Raw genomic sequence first — 15,934 nt, 5'->3', positions numbered from 1 at the left:
CTCTGAAGCCTTGAGTCAGTTTTGTCTGAAAACAGGACCTCTCCATCAAAGGGGAGATACTGTAATGTTTGCTGAAGCTCCGGTGGTAAGCCGGAAGCTTGCAGCCAAGATATACGTCTCACTGCAATGCCTGAAGAGAGGGTCCAAGCAGCAGAGTCTACGGTGTTCAACGAGGCCTGTAATGAGGTCCTCACCACTGTCTTGCCCTCTTCCACCAAGGCCCCAAACTCCTCTCTGGACTCCGAAGGAACCAGCTTCTTGAACTTTAACATGGAGTTCCAAGAGTTATAGTTGTATCAGCTCAGGAGTGCCTGCTGGTTTGCGATCTGGAGCTGAAGACCACCCAAGGAGTACATTTTGTGCCCAAATAAATCGAGGCGTTTGGCCTGTTTTGATTTGGGTGCTGGGGCTTGCACTCCTTCTCATTCACTGAGGCCACCACCAGTGAACAGGGCTGTGGATGTGTGTACAGATAGTCATATTCTTTGGAGGGGACGAAGTACTTCCACTCCACCCCTTTAGCAGTTGGAGGAATGGACGCGGGTATTTGCCAGATTGTTCTGGCCGTGGTCTGAATAGTCCGGATGAGCGGTAGGGCCACCCTAGATGGAGCCTCTGCAGACAAAATGTCAACCACAGGGTCCTCCACCTCTAGAACCTCCTCCGCTTGGAGGTTCATATTCCATGCCACCCTACGTAAGAGGTCCTGGTGGGCATAGTGGTTTATTGTGGGGGACCCGAAATAGCAGTGTGTGCCACTGCCTCATCAGGTGAGGTGGAGGCCGCAGGAGGAAGAGGATCATCTGGGCCCTCTTGGTCAGCTGTGTCTCAGAGTCCTGAGTCCGCGATCTCAGCGTCCAGACCTGGAAGCGGGGTTGGAAGAGGGTCTGGATGGACACTGCCCCAGTTTCCATGTCCCCAGGAGCAAGACGGCTGACGGTGGCCTCTGGCACCCGTGGCTCAGAGGGGGCTGAACGAGAAGCCCCTGACGGAGCACCCTGGGCCTGGTGGTACGCCCAGGGCGTCCAAAAGGGCCATTGAGTAGACCCTTGGACCGGACCTTGTCCCTGCGCCTGCCAATGAGCAGCCCCTGAGTTCAGATGGCTGTGATCCAAGTGGCGGCGGTCGGATAGACGCGACCCTGCGTCCGACTCTGTCGAATGAGAGGCGGAGCGCAATGGCCACGGTGGTGCCGAGCGGGTCTGCGCCGACTCGCGTCAATGCGATGGAGATTGGTACGGCGAAGATGGAGAGTGACACCGCGATGGGGAGAGGTGCCGTGACCTAGATCAGTGCCGGGGTCTGGACCGGTGCTGAGATCTGGACCTAGACCTCGACGGTGATAGTCATTGGGAGTGGCGTCTGGACTGAGATCAGTTCCTGGACGGTGACTGGTGTACAGAGCGGTGCCGAGACCGGTGCTGGGAGTCTGATCAGTGCCGCGAGTACGACCGGCGCCACGAAGGAGAGCGGCGCCGTGACTGCGAGCGACGTCGGGACTGCGAGCGGTGTCGGGAGCAGGAACGGTGCCAAGAGCGGGATCGGTGCCATGGCTCAATCGACAGTGCCAGGTGGATAAGGGCCGGCTTGCCCCGGGATGGGACCACACAAGCAGGAACCGGTGCCTTTCTCTGCTGAGGGGATGCCGACGCTGTCATAGCAATCAGATCCCTTGCAGCCGCAAATGTGTCTGGAGTCGATAGCAACTGGACTTCAACCACGCTACGCATCGGGGAGTCCAGACTCACCGGACTCAACGGCTCCTCTCTCGGTGCCAGAGTCAATGCTGCCGAAGTCGGCACTTGTGCCCCGGTCGCTCTTCTACGGGACGCGGCGCCGAGGGCGGGTCCAGGGAGGCTGGCGTCTGTTGAGGTGGGCCAGCCTTTTCTGGTCTATGGTGCCGCTTCTGACCAGGTGAATGCGAGCGGTGCTGGACCCATGATGCCGGCTGCGGTGCCAGGGAACGCCGGTGCCGCGGGTCTCTATCAGAGTCTGACCGCGGTGCAGTTCCTACTGTTGCCGCCGGGGTGCTGCGCACCGAAGCACTCGGTGCCAGGTCTTGGCGCGGTGCTGGAGGTTGATGGCTAAGAGCTACCTCCACGAGAAACTGTCACAAACGAAAGTCCCGCTCCTTTTTAGTCCAGGGCTGAAAACCTTTGCAGATCCTGTACTTCTTGGTCTGATGAGATTCCCCCAGACACTTTAGGGAAGAGTCATGGGGGTCGCCTGTTGGCATGGGCTTGGAGCAGGACACGCAGGGTTTAAAGCCCGGAGCCTTCGGCATGAGCCCAAGCTACCGGTGGGGAGGAGGGAAGATCCCTGCTAACCCGCTAAATAGAACTATTTACACTATAACTATATAAAAACTCTATAATTATACTAACTATAAACTATTAACAAACTATTAACACTGTTCAGAGGAATAATGCTAGGGAGAGTGGAGAGCAGCAAAGCCGAGCTCCACAGTTCCAACGACCGTCACGGGCGGTAAGAAGGAACTGAGGGGGCGCTGGGTCGGCCAGGGTATATATCCAGCGCCATGAAGGTGCCACTCTAGGGGGCTCCACGGTCGACCCACTGGGTGTTGCTAGGGTAAAAGTTCTCCGATGGCCGTGCATGCAGCGCGCGCACACCTAATTGGAATCGATAGAAGAACAACAATTGGATTTCTCTGCTTTTAGTGGACAGTTTGGGCAATATGCATGGGGAAGGGGCAGGGCACTGGGTTCAGGCTGCAGACAGAGCTGAAGCAATAGCTCTAAACATGCTCACCCAACTCAAGGGTGCAGAAAGGTTTAAACCCAATGGAACTGCCGTGATTCTACTGAGTGTGTGTGGGAGGCCATGCTGGGGGACTCAGTACAGAGGAGTAGTTTGGTGGCCGTACAAATGAGCAGATCTATTAATATGCACACATAGGTCTAACCCCTGCACAGTGAATGCATTCATCTCTGGCTGCTACTCAGCTCATTGGCTGTAGTGGGGAGAAGGCCACTGCTCTGCACCAAGCTGGGGGTGGAATTCCTTTACCCCTATCCCTCTTAGACCTTCTACATACAGCCAGGCAATATCTGGCTCTAAGGACATGAAGGCTGCTGTCATCAACCTCGGTGATGTGGTGGCACTGAAGCAAAGCGGAATTAAAAGCCCACCTTGCTCCAAAATGACCATACCTACTGGATAAGGTCAAAGTTACCCTTTCCCTGGGATGTGGTTTACTGGTAACTCAAACAACTGAAAATAAACCTCACCCTAAACTCTTTCCCAGCCTGACTGTTCCTAGCCACACTACCTTTCAGATCTGGTGCAGCTGTGAAGCACCTACCACACTGAGCAAGCAGAATGTGCTCAGTAGCTTTATGCAGGGTTCTAAATCCTGCTAAGAGTGCAGGTTAACAGCTGAGCCCTGCATAGATTCATAGATTCCAAGGCCAGAAAGGACCACTGTGATCATCTAGTCTGACCTCCTGTAGAACACAGGCCAAAGAACGTCCCCAAAAGAATTCCTAGAGCACATCAGTTAAAAACATCCCTTCTTGATTTAAAAATGGTCAGTGATGGAGAATCTACCATGACCCTTGGTCAGTTGTTCCAATGGTTAATTATCTGTTAAAAATGTATGTCTTATTTCCAGTCTGAATCTGTATCTCTAGTCAGGGTTGTAAATACTGCCACCTTGTTACAGTCAACACTATAAACTATTTTACTGCTGATCATCTTCACAGAAACATCCAGCTACCCTGGGATTCTATTCTATACTCTATTGTTTTATACTGCACTCACCACCATAGTGTCCAAGAGCTTTCCCATAATGCATTAAGCCATGTGACTATATATCTGTCACGTGTTGTTTATTCTCTCATTTTCTCCCCATATGGAGAAGCACATGAAGTGGGGTGTCTTGGGTTGGTAGCATCTATTGTTTTTAAATATAGGTATACCTGTTGCTATGTGTTTATAGTACAGAAAGCAAGGGAAAAGAACTTGCAAAAAGTGGTGAGGTTTTTGATAGTCTAAGTTCCTGGGGGAGTTTGTTCCATAGTCTCAGGCTACCCCAGACAAGAGTTCTGTCTCCTGCAGAGATGAGCTTTACTCTTATTGCTGAAAGTTCCATTGTGCCAGACGATTGTGTGGGAGAGTAAAAAACAATCACCTACCTTTTGTAACTGTTGTTCTTCGAGATGAGTGGCTCATTTCCATTCTAGGTGTGCATGCGCCCACATGCACAGTTGTCGGAAATTTCTGCCTTAGCGATATCCGTAGGGACAGCTGTGGCGCCCCTTAGAGTGGCGCTCCCATGCAGCGGTATATCAGGTGCCGCCGGCCCGGCACCCTCTCAGTTCCTTCTTGCCAGCAACTCCGAAAGAGGGGTGAGAGGGTGGGAAATGGAATGGACATGAACACCACATCTTGAAGAACAACAGTTACGAAAGGTAGGTAACTGTTTTTTCTTCGAGTGCTTGCTCATGTTGATTCCATTGTAGGTGACTCACAAGCAGTATCAACAGAGATGGGCTCAGAGTTCACAGCTTAGCGGCTTGCAGTACTGCCCTACCGAAGCCAGCATTGTCCCAGGCCTGCTGGGTCAGCGCATAGTGAGATGTAAAAGTGTGGACAGACAACCATGTGGCTGCTCTACAGATGCCCTGGATAGGCACATGGGCCAGAAAGGCTGCCAAAGAGGCCTGCACCCTGGTAGAGTGGGCGGTGACAATCGCCGGGGATGGCACCTTCGCTTGGTCATAGCAGAAGCGAATGCAGGCAGTGATCCAAGAAGAAATTCTTTGAGTGGATACTGGGCGACTTTTCATCCTGTCAGCCACTGTGACGAACAATTGCATCGACTTACGGAATGACTTGGTCCTGTCCACATAGAAGGTTAGAGCCCTCCTAATGTCTACGGCATGTAGCCTGCGATCCTCTTCTGACTTATGCGGCTTTGGAAAGAAGACCAGTAAGTAAATATCCTGGCTCCAATGAAACAGAGACTACTTTAGGAAGAAAAGCCAGGTGCGGCCTTAGCTGGACCTTGTCCTTGTAGAAGACCGTGTACGGCAGCTCCGAGGTGAGCACCTGAATCTCAGATACCCAGCAGGCCGACATCACTGCAACCAGGAACGCGACCTTCGAGGAGAGGAGAGAACAGGAAGCCAAGGGCTCAAAGGGAGGACCCTTGAGCTGAGACAGCACCAGATTCAAGTCTCACGGAGGGACAGTGTCTCTGACTTGTGGGTAGAGGCACTCCAAGCCTTTAAGGAATCTGGTCACGATATCCTGAGCAAAAACAGACCTACTCTGTAACTGCGGGTGGAAGGCCGAGATGACCGCTAGATGGACCTTGATCAATGAGAGGGACAAGTCCTGGAGCTTGAGATGCAGGAGGTAGTCCAGAATAAGCTACAGTGAAGCCCGCTCGGGATGAACAGCTTTGTCCGCAATCCAACAGGTGAACTGTCTCCACTTGGCCACATAGTTCGCTCTGGTGGAGGGCTTCCTGCTTCCCAACAGAACATGCTGAACCTCTGCCGAGCACTGCTGCTCCTGTGCGTTTAACCATGCAGCAGCCAGGCTGTCAGATGTAGTGCTGGCAGGTTGGGGTGCAGAAGACTGCTGTGGTTCTGGGACAACATGTCCGACCTGAGCGGTAGCTGGAACAGGGTTGCTACTGAGGCCTAGGAGGGTGCTGAACCAGTGTTGTCGCCCTGTCCTGTCTGATCTTCATGAGAATCCTGGGAAGCAACGGTACCGGAGGGAAGGTGTACATCAAAGCCCCCGACCATGGGACTAGAAAGACGTCAGACAGGGCTCCTCTGTCCATGCCCCCAATTGAGCAGAAGACATGGTACTTCCTGTTCTGCCTGGAAGCAAACAAGTCCACCTGGGGAATTCCCCACCTGTGGAAGATGGAGCTGACCACCTCTGGATGAAGGGACCACTTGTGGCGAGAAAAGAACGTCCTGCTGAGGCGATCAGCCAACGGGTTCTTGGACCCCGGAAGGTGAGCGGCTACAAGATGGATATTGTACTGTAGACAGAAGTCCCAGAGCCAGAGGGTTTCCTGGCAAAGGGCCAACGACCTGGCTCCGCCCTGCCTGTTGATACAGAAAACTGTAGCCGTGTTGTCCGTCAGGACCTGTACCACCCTGTCTTCTATATGAGGTAGAAAGGCCTGGCAGGCCAGTCAGACTTCCTGAGTTCCCTGACATTGATATGAAGGAAACAATCTTGACTGGACCAATGGCCTTGAGTGTTAAGATTGCCGAGGTGGGCTCCCCAGCCCAGGTCCAAGGCGTCGGAGACAGGGGTCACCGACGAGAATGGGGCTGCAAAGGAAACACCTTCCAACACCAACGCGGGATCCTGCCACCAGATGAGGGACGCCAGGACGCTGTCCAGAATCCTGACCACCCGGTTCATGCTGTGCCAGTTGGGGACATAGACTGACACCAGCCACACTGAACAGATCTGAGGCCGAGTCGTGCATGCCAGACCATGCAAGTACATGCTGCCATGTGGCCCAGCAGCCTCAGGCACGTGTGGGTGGTGGTGAGTGGGTGGGCCTGCAGGCCTGCGATAAGGTCCAACATGGCCTGGAACTGAGTCTCAGGGAGGAAAGCCCTGGCCCAAGTGAAGTCGAGGACCGCTCCGAAGAACTCTATGTGTTGTACCGGGATTAAGGTTTACTTTGTCTCATTTATTATAAATCCCAGGTCGCGACAGGTGGAACAGACCAGGTTGAGATGCCTCTGCACCTGACCCGGAGACCAGCCCTTTATCAACCAGTCGTCGAGGTATGGGTATATTTGGACTCCCCAAAGCCTCAGGTAAGCAGCCACTGGTGCTATACATTTTATGAATATCCTCGGGGCCGACGAAAGACCAAAGGGCATCGCCGTAAACTGGAAATGGCGCCCTCCCAACATGAAGCGGAGGAAGCACCGGTGCCCCGGGAAGATGGAAATATGGAAGTATGCGTCCTTTAAATCGAGGGCGGCGTACCAGTCTCCTGGATCCAGGGAGGGGATGATGGAGGCCAGGGAGACCATGTGGAACTTCAACTTCTGGAGCGACTTGTTGAGGTGACGCATGTGGGTCTGAGGCTTCCTTTTACCTTCGGAAATAGGAAGTAGCAGGAGTAGAATCCTCTGCCTTCCACGTCGTGAGAAGGGTCCCTGAAGAGGGACAAGGGAGAAGTGGGAGGGGTGGTCAGCTGTAAACTGCAGGGTATAGCCAGAAGAAACCGTATCTAGCACCATCGGTCCAAGGTGACACGGAGGCAGTTGAGGAAAGGGAGGGTTGGATCCAGTACAGTGGCTGGGGTCCTCAAGCGCACCCTCAAAATGACTGCTTCTGGCCTCCCTGACTTCTGGGAGGATCAGGTTGAGCAGGTGGACGGGAAGAGGATGGGTAGTGTCTCTTAGGCGCTTTGTCCTTGTTCTTTCTCCTGTAGGAGCCAGACCTGGGAGCCCCCCAGGACCTAGACTGCGTCTGAGGAGGAGGCAGAGGGCAGAACGTCTTCCTGGACAGCTGAGGGGTGTGCAGACCCAGGGAACGGAGGGTGGCTCAGGAGCCTAGAGTCAGCTCAGAAAAGAGCCCCGAACCCTCAAATGGCAGGTCCTGTATCGTGGTCTGCATCTCCTGAGACATCCCAGAAGCCTGCAACCAAGAGCTGTGTTGCATGGCCACCACCAACACGACCACCCTGGCAGCTGAGCCCATCGCATCCAGGCCATCTGGAGGACTCCAAGGGCCACCGCCATGCCTTTGCTCACCAATGCGGCGAACTCATGGGCACGATCCTGTGGGAGGGCCCCCGTGAACTTATTAAGGGACTTCCACAGGTTAAAGTTATAACGTCCCAGCAGGGCCTGGTGGTTAGAGACCCTAAACTGTAAGCTGGCCGTTGAATAAACTTTTCTCCCAAATAGGTCGAGTCTCTTGGCCTCTATTTTTGGGGTTCCGCTGGGATGGCCCTGTCTGTCCCTTTCATTCACTGCAGACACGACCAGTGATGCCGCGGCGGGAGGAGTATACAGATACTCAAAGCCCTTTGTAGGACATAGTATTTCTTTTCCGCTTTTTAGGATTTTGGTGGAATAGATGAGGGCATTTGCCACATCGATTTGGCTAGTTTGACCAACCCTGGATGGATGGGCAATGCAATTTTTGCTGGTGTGGTGGTCGAGATGACACTTCAGCAACCTCTTCGATTTGTAAGCCCAGATTCTCTATCACACGTTTAAGGAGGGCCTGGTGCTCCTTAAAATCGTCCAGGGGACTGCTGTTGTGGGAAGGTCTGACCACCGCCTCGTCCAGGGATAACGATGACGATTGAGTGGCCTGAGGGATGGTGTCACCCCCTTCTTTATTGGGGGAGGGCTTCTTCGGCACCAGAGTACGGGGTGCGGGTTCCGCCTCCGCCGCGGTGCTGTGCTCCGATTGTGGCACTGGCTGCACCTTGGCCGGTTTGTCTGATGTGGCCAGGGAGGGCTGGGAGTACTGGACCGACATCACTGGCACCCCCCATGGATTCCAGGACTGCCACTGGGGGTGGAGGGGCATGGATCCTGCTGTGTTGGCACCGCAGCCTGTGCCGCCTGTCTCCCGCGTCGGAGGGGAGTCACCCCGCCTCGGTGACAGGCTGAGAAGTCGTGGTCCAATCCGACCACTGCCCCTCCGGTGACCACGGCGGAGCCATTGTGGCCTGAGTCGGTCTACTGACCCTGGTAGGCGAACAACGGTGTGACGAGGAGTCGCGCCGCCTGCTGGGGGAGCTGTACCCGGGCGAGCGTGACCGATGTCGAGACCCTGAGCGAGCCCTACAGGATGGGGACTGACAACAAGGAGACCTTCTGGGAGAGGGTGTTCAGCGTATAGGTGATCTATGGCTGGACGGTCATCAGTACTGGCAGTATGGGAAGCGGCGCCATGAGTCCAGAGTCCCCCACCTAGTAAGGGGGATCTCGACAGAGATCTCGGCCGTCTGGCTGGCGAGCTAGGGTATGGTGCCGGGTCCCAAGTTCGCAGCGAGGAGGACTTGCATCTATGATCCGGCGACCTGGGGTGTTCCGCCAGTCTATGCTGCAGCACCTTGGTGGCCTTCCCCTTTGGTGCCACAAGTGGATCCGTATCGGTCACCTGGCGTGGCACCTGCAGAGTTGGTCAGCCTTGCTCCTTGGCCACTGAGACTGCTTTTGGCACCACGAGCCCCATCACAGGCTGAGAACCCTTGCCGCTGCCCGGGGTGAGGGTGGGGGGCCTTGGTGGGGCTGGTGGGTCCAACCTCTGTGGTACCCCTGTGACTCCCCGTAGTAGGCACATGGCCTGACAGAGGTCCTTTGCCTGATGCTCCTCTGTCCTTCAGTGCTGAGGGGCTCTGTTTCTTCAGCTTCTTCTTCAGGTCGGCACGGCGGTGCGCTGCGTGCAGAGGCCGAAGTGCTGGATGTAGGTGCCGTGGTGGAGTGTTCTGACGCCGGACGAAGAGCAGCCTCCATCAATAATGCCCTCAAGCAGATATCCCACTCTTTCTGAGTCCGCGGGCGAAAGTGCTTACAGATGCGGCACCTGTCCTTGCGATGGCCCTCTTCCAGACATTTAAGATAACTATCGTGCGGATCGCTGATCGGCATCGACCTGCAGCATGACGCACATGGCTTAAAGCTGGGGAAGCGGGGCATGCTCTGCTTGGGGCAAAGTCCCACTGGGTGAATCTCTTGACTAACACTATTAGCTAATTAACTATGAAACTATGTACAACCACAACAAGCAACTCAATGGATAAACCGCTACTGTTCTTGCGAAGCAAGACAAGGCGCTCAATCAACTGTCACGGGTGGTAAGAAGGAACTGAGAGGGCACAGGGCCGGCGGTGCCTGATATACTGCCGCATGGGAGGGCCACTCCAGAAGGCACCAGAGCCAGCCCTACAGATACCACTAAAGCAGAAATCTATGACAACTGTGCACGTGGATGCATGCACACCTAAAATGGAATCGACATGAGCAAGCACTTGAAGAAGAACCAGTATTCCCTTCCAAGCTATCCCATAGTGGAGCAAATTATACTTGATCCTAGGGCTGTCAAGCGATTAAAAAAATCAATCGCACAATTAATTGCATTGTTAAACAATAATAGAATACCATTTATTTAATTTTTTGGAATGTTTTCTACATTTTCAAATATATTGATTTCAATTATAACACAGAATACAAAGTTTACAGTGTTCACTTTATATTTATTTTTGATTACAAGTACTTGCACTGTAAAAAACAAAAGAAATAGTATTTTTCAATTCACCTAATACAAATACTGTAGTGCAATCTCTATCATGAAAGCTGAACTTACAAATATAGAATTATGTACAAAAAATAACTGCATTCAAAAATAAAACAGTGTAAAGCTTTAGAGCCTGCAAGTCCACTCAGTCCTACTTCTCGTACAGCCAATCGCTCAGACAAACAAGTTTGTTTACATTTACAGGAGATAATGCTGCCCGCTTCTTGTTTACAATGTCACCTGAAAATGAGAACAGGCGTTCTCATGGCACGGTTGTAGCCAGCATTGCAAGATATTTACGTGCCAGATGCGCTAAAGATTCATATGTCCCTTCATGATTCAAACACCATTCCAGGGGACATGCGTCCATGCAGATGATGGGTTCTGCTCGATAACAATCCAAAGCAGTGTGGACTGATGCATGTTCATTTTCATTATCTGAGTCAGATGCCACCAGCAGAAGGTTGATTTTCTTTTTTGGTGCTTTGGGTTCTGTAGTTTCCTCATCGGACTGTTGATCTTTTAAAACTTCTGAAACCATGTGCCACACCTCATCCCTCTCAGATTTTGGAAGGCACTTCAGATTCTTAAACCTTGGGTGGAGTGATGTAGCTATCTTTTGAAATCTCACACTGGTACTTTCTTTGCGTTTTGTCAAGTCTGCAGTGAAAGTGTTCTTAAAATGAACAACATGTGCTGGGTCATCATCCGTGCTTGCTATAACATGAAATATAAGGCAGAATGCGGGTATAACAGAGCTGGAGACATAAAATTCTCCCCCAAGGAGCTGAGTCACAAATTTAATGAACGCATTATTTTTTTAATGAGCATCATCAGCATGGAAGCATGTCCTCTAGAATGGTGGCCAAAGCATGAAGGGGCATACTCATGTTTAGCATATCTGGCACGTAAATACCTTGCAATGCCTGTTACAAAAGTGCCATGGAAATGCCTGTTCTCACTTTCTGTTGACATTGTAAATAAGAAGAGGGCAGCATCATCTCCTTTAAATGTAAATAAACTTGTTTGTCTTAGCCATTGGTTGAAGAAGTAGGACTGACTGGACTTGTAGGCTCTGAAGTTTTACACAGTTTTGTTTTTGACTGCAGTTATGTAACAACAACAAAAAATCTACATTTGTAAGTTGCACTTTCACCACACAGAGATTGCACTACAGTACTTGTATGAGGTGAATTGAAAAATACTATTTCTTTTGTTTATCTTTTACAGTGCAAATATTTGTAATCAAGAATAATAAACACTTTGATTTCAATTACAACACAGAATACTATATGAAAATGTAGGAAAAAACATCCAAAATATTTCATACATTTCAATTGGTATTCTAGTGTTTAACAGTGCGATTAAACCTGTGATTAATCGTGATTAATTTTTTTAATCACAATTAATTTTTTTGAGTTAATTGCGTGAGTTAACTGCTTGATACATTTAAGGGTATTTTGGGGTGGTCTCAAGACAGAAAGCTGCCTAATAAATAGTGATCTCTTGTACAAGATTTCACTTTATATATTAGTTACCCAATAATACAGTAATTAACAATAGACTCCAGTAAATTACATTTAATGTTGCTAAGAGCAGTTCAAGGGAAGATATATCATCAAGCACATCTGTAAATACGTTAACATGTTAAAACATGTGGAAATTGTAAGTTAAAGTTATATAAACAATTCTGATACCAACCGTAATACCCAGTCTGGAAACAAAAATGTGACCAGCACCCAAACCTTTACTCTGACCCAAGCTTTGTGTTCCCTAACATTTTATAGTCAGATCCAAATTCCACTGAAATCAATGATTGTTTTTCCTTTCACTTTAATGAAGCTGAACATGGACATCACATGTTCTGTCTGAGCAATTTGGCTCATTCACTGAGACATGAATAGCTCCTGTGTAATGGATACATTTTATGATTTGGTGTAAGAATTAATTTTAATGTATTCAGTAGCTTTGTCTCTAATGATCATTTTCTAAATATGGGAATATAGAATTATTTCCCTCAGTAGGGAAAGATTTCTACTATGAAGGGTGCTATTAAAAAACCTAAGACATGCAAATGGTCTTGAATAGCTAGTTTGATTTTGTAGACTGTATATGGCTGAATGAAAAGACAGGCTTTTTATAAACTTTGCACGAATAAAAGTAATGTGTTAAAATGTTTAGGTGTAATTTTGAGAGAATCTATGCACTGAATGGATGATGTTTATTTGTTTTAGTAAGGCAGAGTTCTGGTTGTTTTGAGGCTCCTCACGGAGAAGGTTTCTGTTTAATGGTCTGTATGCATGAACTGTGCAGGAAAGCTGGCGGCAAGACTGTTTATGGAACATTAGCTTGAGAACTTCTTGCTTTGTAAGGGTTATTTTGTTAAAGAAGTACCTACTGGTACATCAGTTCTTAATTTTTCACTTCACAAGCTTATGTGTCACTTGACCAAAGGTTTTGGCTATTTCGTTTCCTAGACTTTATAGAAAATATTTTATAATGCTCCTTTTGGGCATGATGACAAACTGGAGGGAGTTCAAAGAAAAGCAGCAACATGATTGGGGGGCTGGAGGGATCAATGTACTAGGAATGATTAGAAGAGCTAGAACGGTCTAATCTGACTAAGTAGGGAGAACAGAATCACATGGTAATAATCTACACATATTCGTAGAGCGTAAGTACCAAGAAGATGAATGATTTCAGTCCCAAATGAATTGTTTTCAAAAAATGAGAAGGGAAGTTGAATGGACGCAGGAATACATCCTGAACTCTAGTGTGCACTACCATACAACTATTGTAGTTAGTGCCCACAATAAACTCAGCAGCCCAGCTGCTCAACAACACAGGCCACTAGGAACACATCTCCATGAAACACTGCTTTCTGCACTGGCTCCTCATTGAATAATAAAATAATATATGGAGATATACCTATTTCATAGAATTGGAAGGGACCCTGAAAGGTCATTGAGTCCAGCCCCCTGCCTTCACTAGCAGGACCGAGTACTGATTTTGCCCCAGATCCCTATGTGGCCCCCTCAAGAATTGAACTCACAACCCTGGGATTAGCAGGCCAATGCTCAAACCACTGAACTATCCCTCCCCCGTCACTGTCCTGATTCTCTGCATGGAACTGGCCCAAGTATCTGTGTCTCTGTGACCATGACACCCTCCAATGGCTACACTGAATTGGACAATGAAATGGTCAGCCACTGAGGAGGGTTAGTGACTATGGAAGACAGAATCTTCATAGCAGATGGAGAAAAACCATGGAAACTTACTGCAAGATGAAATCAGAATGACAACTAACCTCATCGTATTCAAAGCTGAATGCGACCCCCCTCTTTTCACTCAGGTTCTCCCACACTAGCACCTTTGTGGTCACTTTAAAAAAACTAAAAAGCAAACCAAATATAAAACCCATCAGACCCCTAAGATTGGCTTTTGGTGACCAGAAAGGAAGAAAGTGCACTGCTGATCTTTTTAATTCGTGGGAGGCATTCTGAAGTTAGGGTGCTGAGTGCCTGATAGAGACAGAGGAGCACTGCTGGCCAGGGCATATCCTGACCCGTCGTTTGGGAACAACACTGTCCCGTTGGCATCAGGGCTATACTGGAGACAGCAAGAAAAGCCTCTCTGTGGAGCTAAGTCAATGGTCACCCAGGGCTGCGTAAGGACTGCTGCTAGGATTGCTGTGCATCTATAACAGTGCTAAGCCCCACAGGCCAGCAGATATACGATGGCCTCCAGGATATGAAGGCAGGCCAGAAATCATTGCTCTATTCAATCTAGCAGTGCACCCTGCATATCAGAGTTCTCACCTGAGCGCTTGGTGGCCATTGGGGTGACATTTGTCCAGTGTCCAGTGTGAGGGTCATACCTCTCTACAGAGTTCAGGATGTTCAGCCCATCATAGCCACCTGAAACAACATGGGAACAAACAGTGGGTTCAATCTCGATCACTGTTTCTGCAAAGAGAACATTGCAATGCCTGTGTCTGCTCCATCCCAGATGGCTCTGGCTTAGTGACTCCTTGGCAGTGTGAGCAACACTACTCACAGCGCCTCGCAAGGCTGAACAAAAGCAAACATAGAATCTAGCCTGCACCAGGCAGGGATCAAAGTTCTGGAGGCCACAGACAGCAGGGGCTGGGGATGACCTGAGGTGGAAGGCACAGGCAGCCATTGCAACGTTTTCAGGAAATTGTACACAGAGTGGCCATGTCACACTGCCTCAGCAGGGGAAGAACACTGTGCTACCAGCCCAGAGGGCAAGGAGAAGAAGGGAGCAAGGGAAGGTTAGGGGAACCTAGGATGAAGCAGTAAGTGAAAACGTAGCGGACTGCGTGAGACATGAGATTCCCCTAGAATAGGACCATGACGAGGGTGGTCAGAAAACAAAGCCATGGCGCTGCCTTGACCAAGGGCCCTGGAGAAGCATCCAAAGAATGAGTTCATTTAAGAGTTTAAGACCATTGTCCATCTGGGACTCACAACATTCAGTATGGGCAGCTGGGGCCTTCCAGCCTCCAGAGAGAGGAGCTGGAACACAAGCAGCTCAGGACAGGCCACTCCAGCCTTTCCATGTTCCAATGGCACCATAGCCAAAGCTACTCCCAGGAACTAGTTATCCCATAGCCTGCACATTCCAGCCAGCACACATCCCCCAAACTTCCTCATATCTCAGCTGGCACGTGGCCCAGCACACCTCCCATGGCTTCAGTACAAGCCATCAAAATGTCTCCTCAGCAGTGACTATGTGAGAAATCTGTCTGCTGACTAAGCTACCCAATATCTCAGGAGAGCGAAGTATACAACAACTGGGATTCTCTTTTAGGCTGTATTCTAAATACATCCCAGGAGCCCGTTATAGATGGTATCTGCCCTGAATTCTGGGTGGAACACTAATACTTGCAGAATGCTGATGGATCCTAAGGTCACCTACCGAGGCAGTAGATAACACCATTAGCTACAACCAGTCCTGCTCCTTCCCGAGCTGTTTGCATGTCTCCCAGCATACTCCATTGATCAATATTTGGGTCATATCTTTCCATACTGGTGTGACGCCGGCTTCCATCAAAACCACCAGAAACGTAGATCATATCTGCAACATAATACGGGGAGCAGATTCAGAAAGACATGAATACACACACATGCCCTTCCCTCTCCAGCACTTCCCACCCTTTATATTATTTCATGCACACCATGTATGTGTGTCCCTGTGCATAGAAGAGGCCTAGGGTCACTTGGACACTGCCATTCATTGATGTTACATCAGCACTTCCTTAGAATGAGTACTTAAAAGATGCAACACACTATGCTTGAAACCCGCTGCATAAATCCCAGCCCAAAGGCCTTCCTTAGCTATATTCCCTCATACAGTTCTATTGAAAAATATCTATTGGTTATATTCAAATTGTTCACTGCAAATGACATTTCATCGAATGTTTAAAAACATGTTAAACTGCAGCAAATGAATCAATACAGGCCCCTGAAGGTGCTCCCAGCCAAGAGAGGGGGAACAGGGCCAATCTGTTAGCACTAGGGTGACCAGATGTCCCGATTTTATAGGGACAGTCCTGATTTTTGGGTCTTTTTCTTATATAGGCTTCTATTACCGCCCCCCCCCCCCCCCCCCCCCCCCCCCCCCCCCCCCCCCCCCC

The 15,934-nt window shown here is 49.8% G+C and overlaps 1 protein-coding gene across 2 annotated transcripts in view; it reads right to left on the bottom strand.

The window, feature by feature from the left end:
* The window catches only part of KLHL12 (kelch like family member 12), an 88,088-nt gene that overhangs the window by 17,738 nt on the left and 54,416 nt on the right, over positions 1 to 15,934 (bottom strand). For both annotated transcript variants that reach the window (XM_026655099.2, XM_024192823.3), the window contains exons 8-9: positions 15,217 to 15,375; positions 14,094 to 14,192 (exon numbers count right to left, since the gene is read on the bottom strand). In XM_026655099.2, coding sequence (XP_026510884.1) covers positions 14,094 to 14,192; positions 15,217 to 15,375 — 258 coding nt within the window. The remainder of the gene's footprint in view (positions 1 to 14,093; positions 14,193 to 15,216; positions 15,376 to 15,934) is intronic.

This window comes from Terrapene carolina, unplaced genomic scaffold (genome assembly GCF_002925995.2).
Source record: "Terrapene carolina triunguis isolate 2854851 unplaced genomic scaffold, T_m_triunguis-2.0 Scaffold195, whole genome shotgun sequence".
Lineage (NCBI taxonomy): Eukaryota > Metazoa > Chordata > Testudines > Emydidae > Terrapene > Terrapene triunguis.
This window is presented reverse-complemented; position numbering and strand designations above follow the sequence as displayed.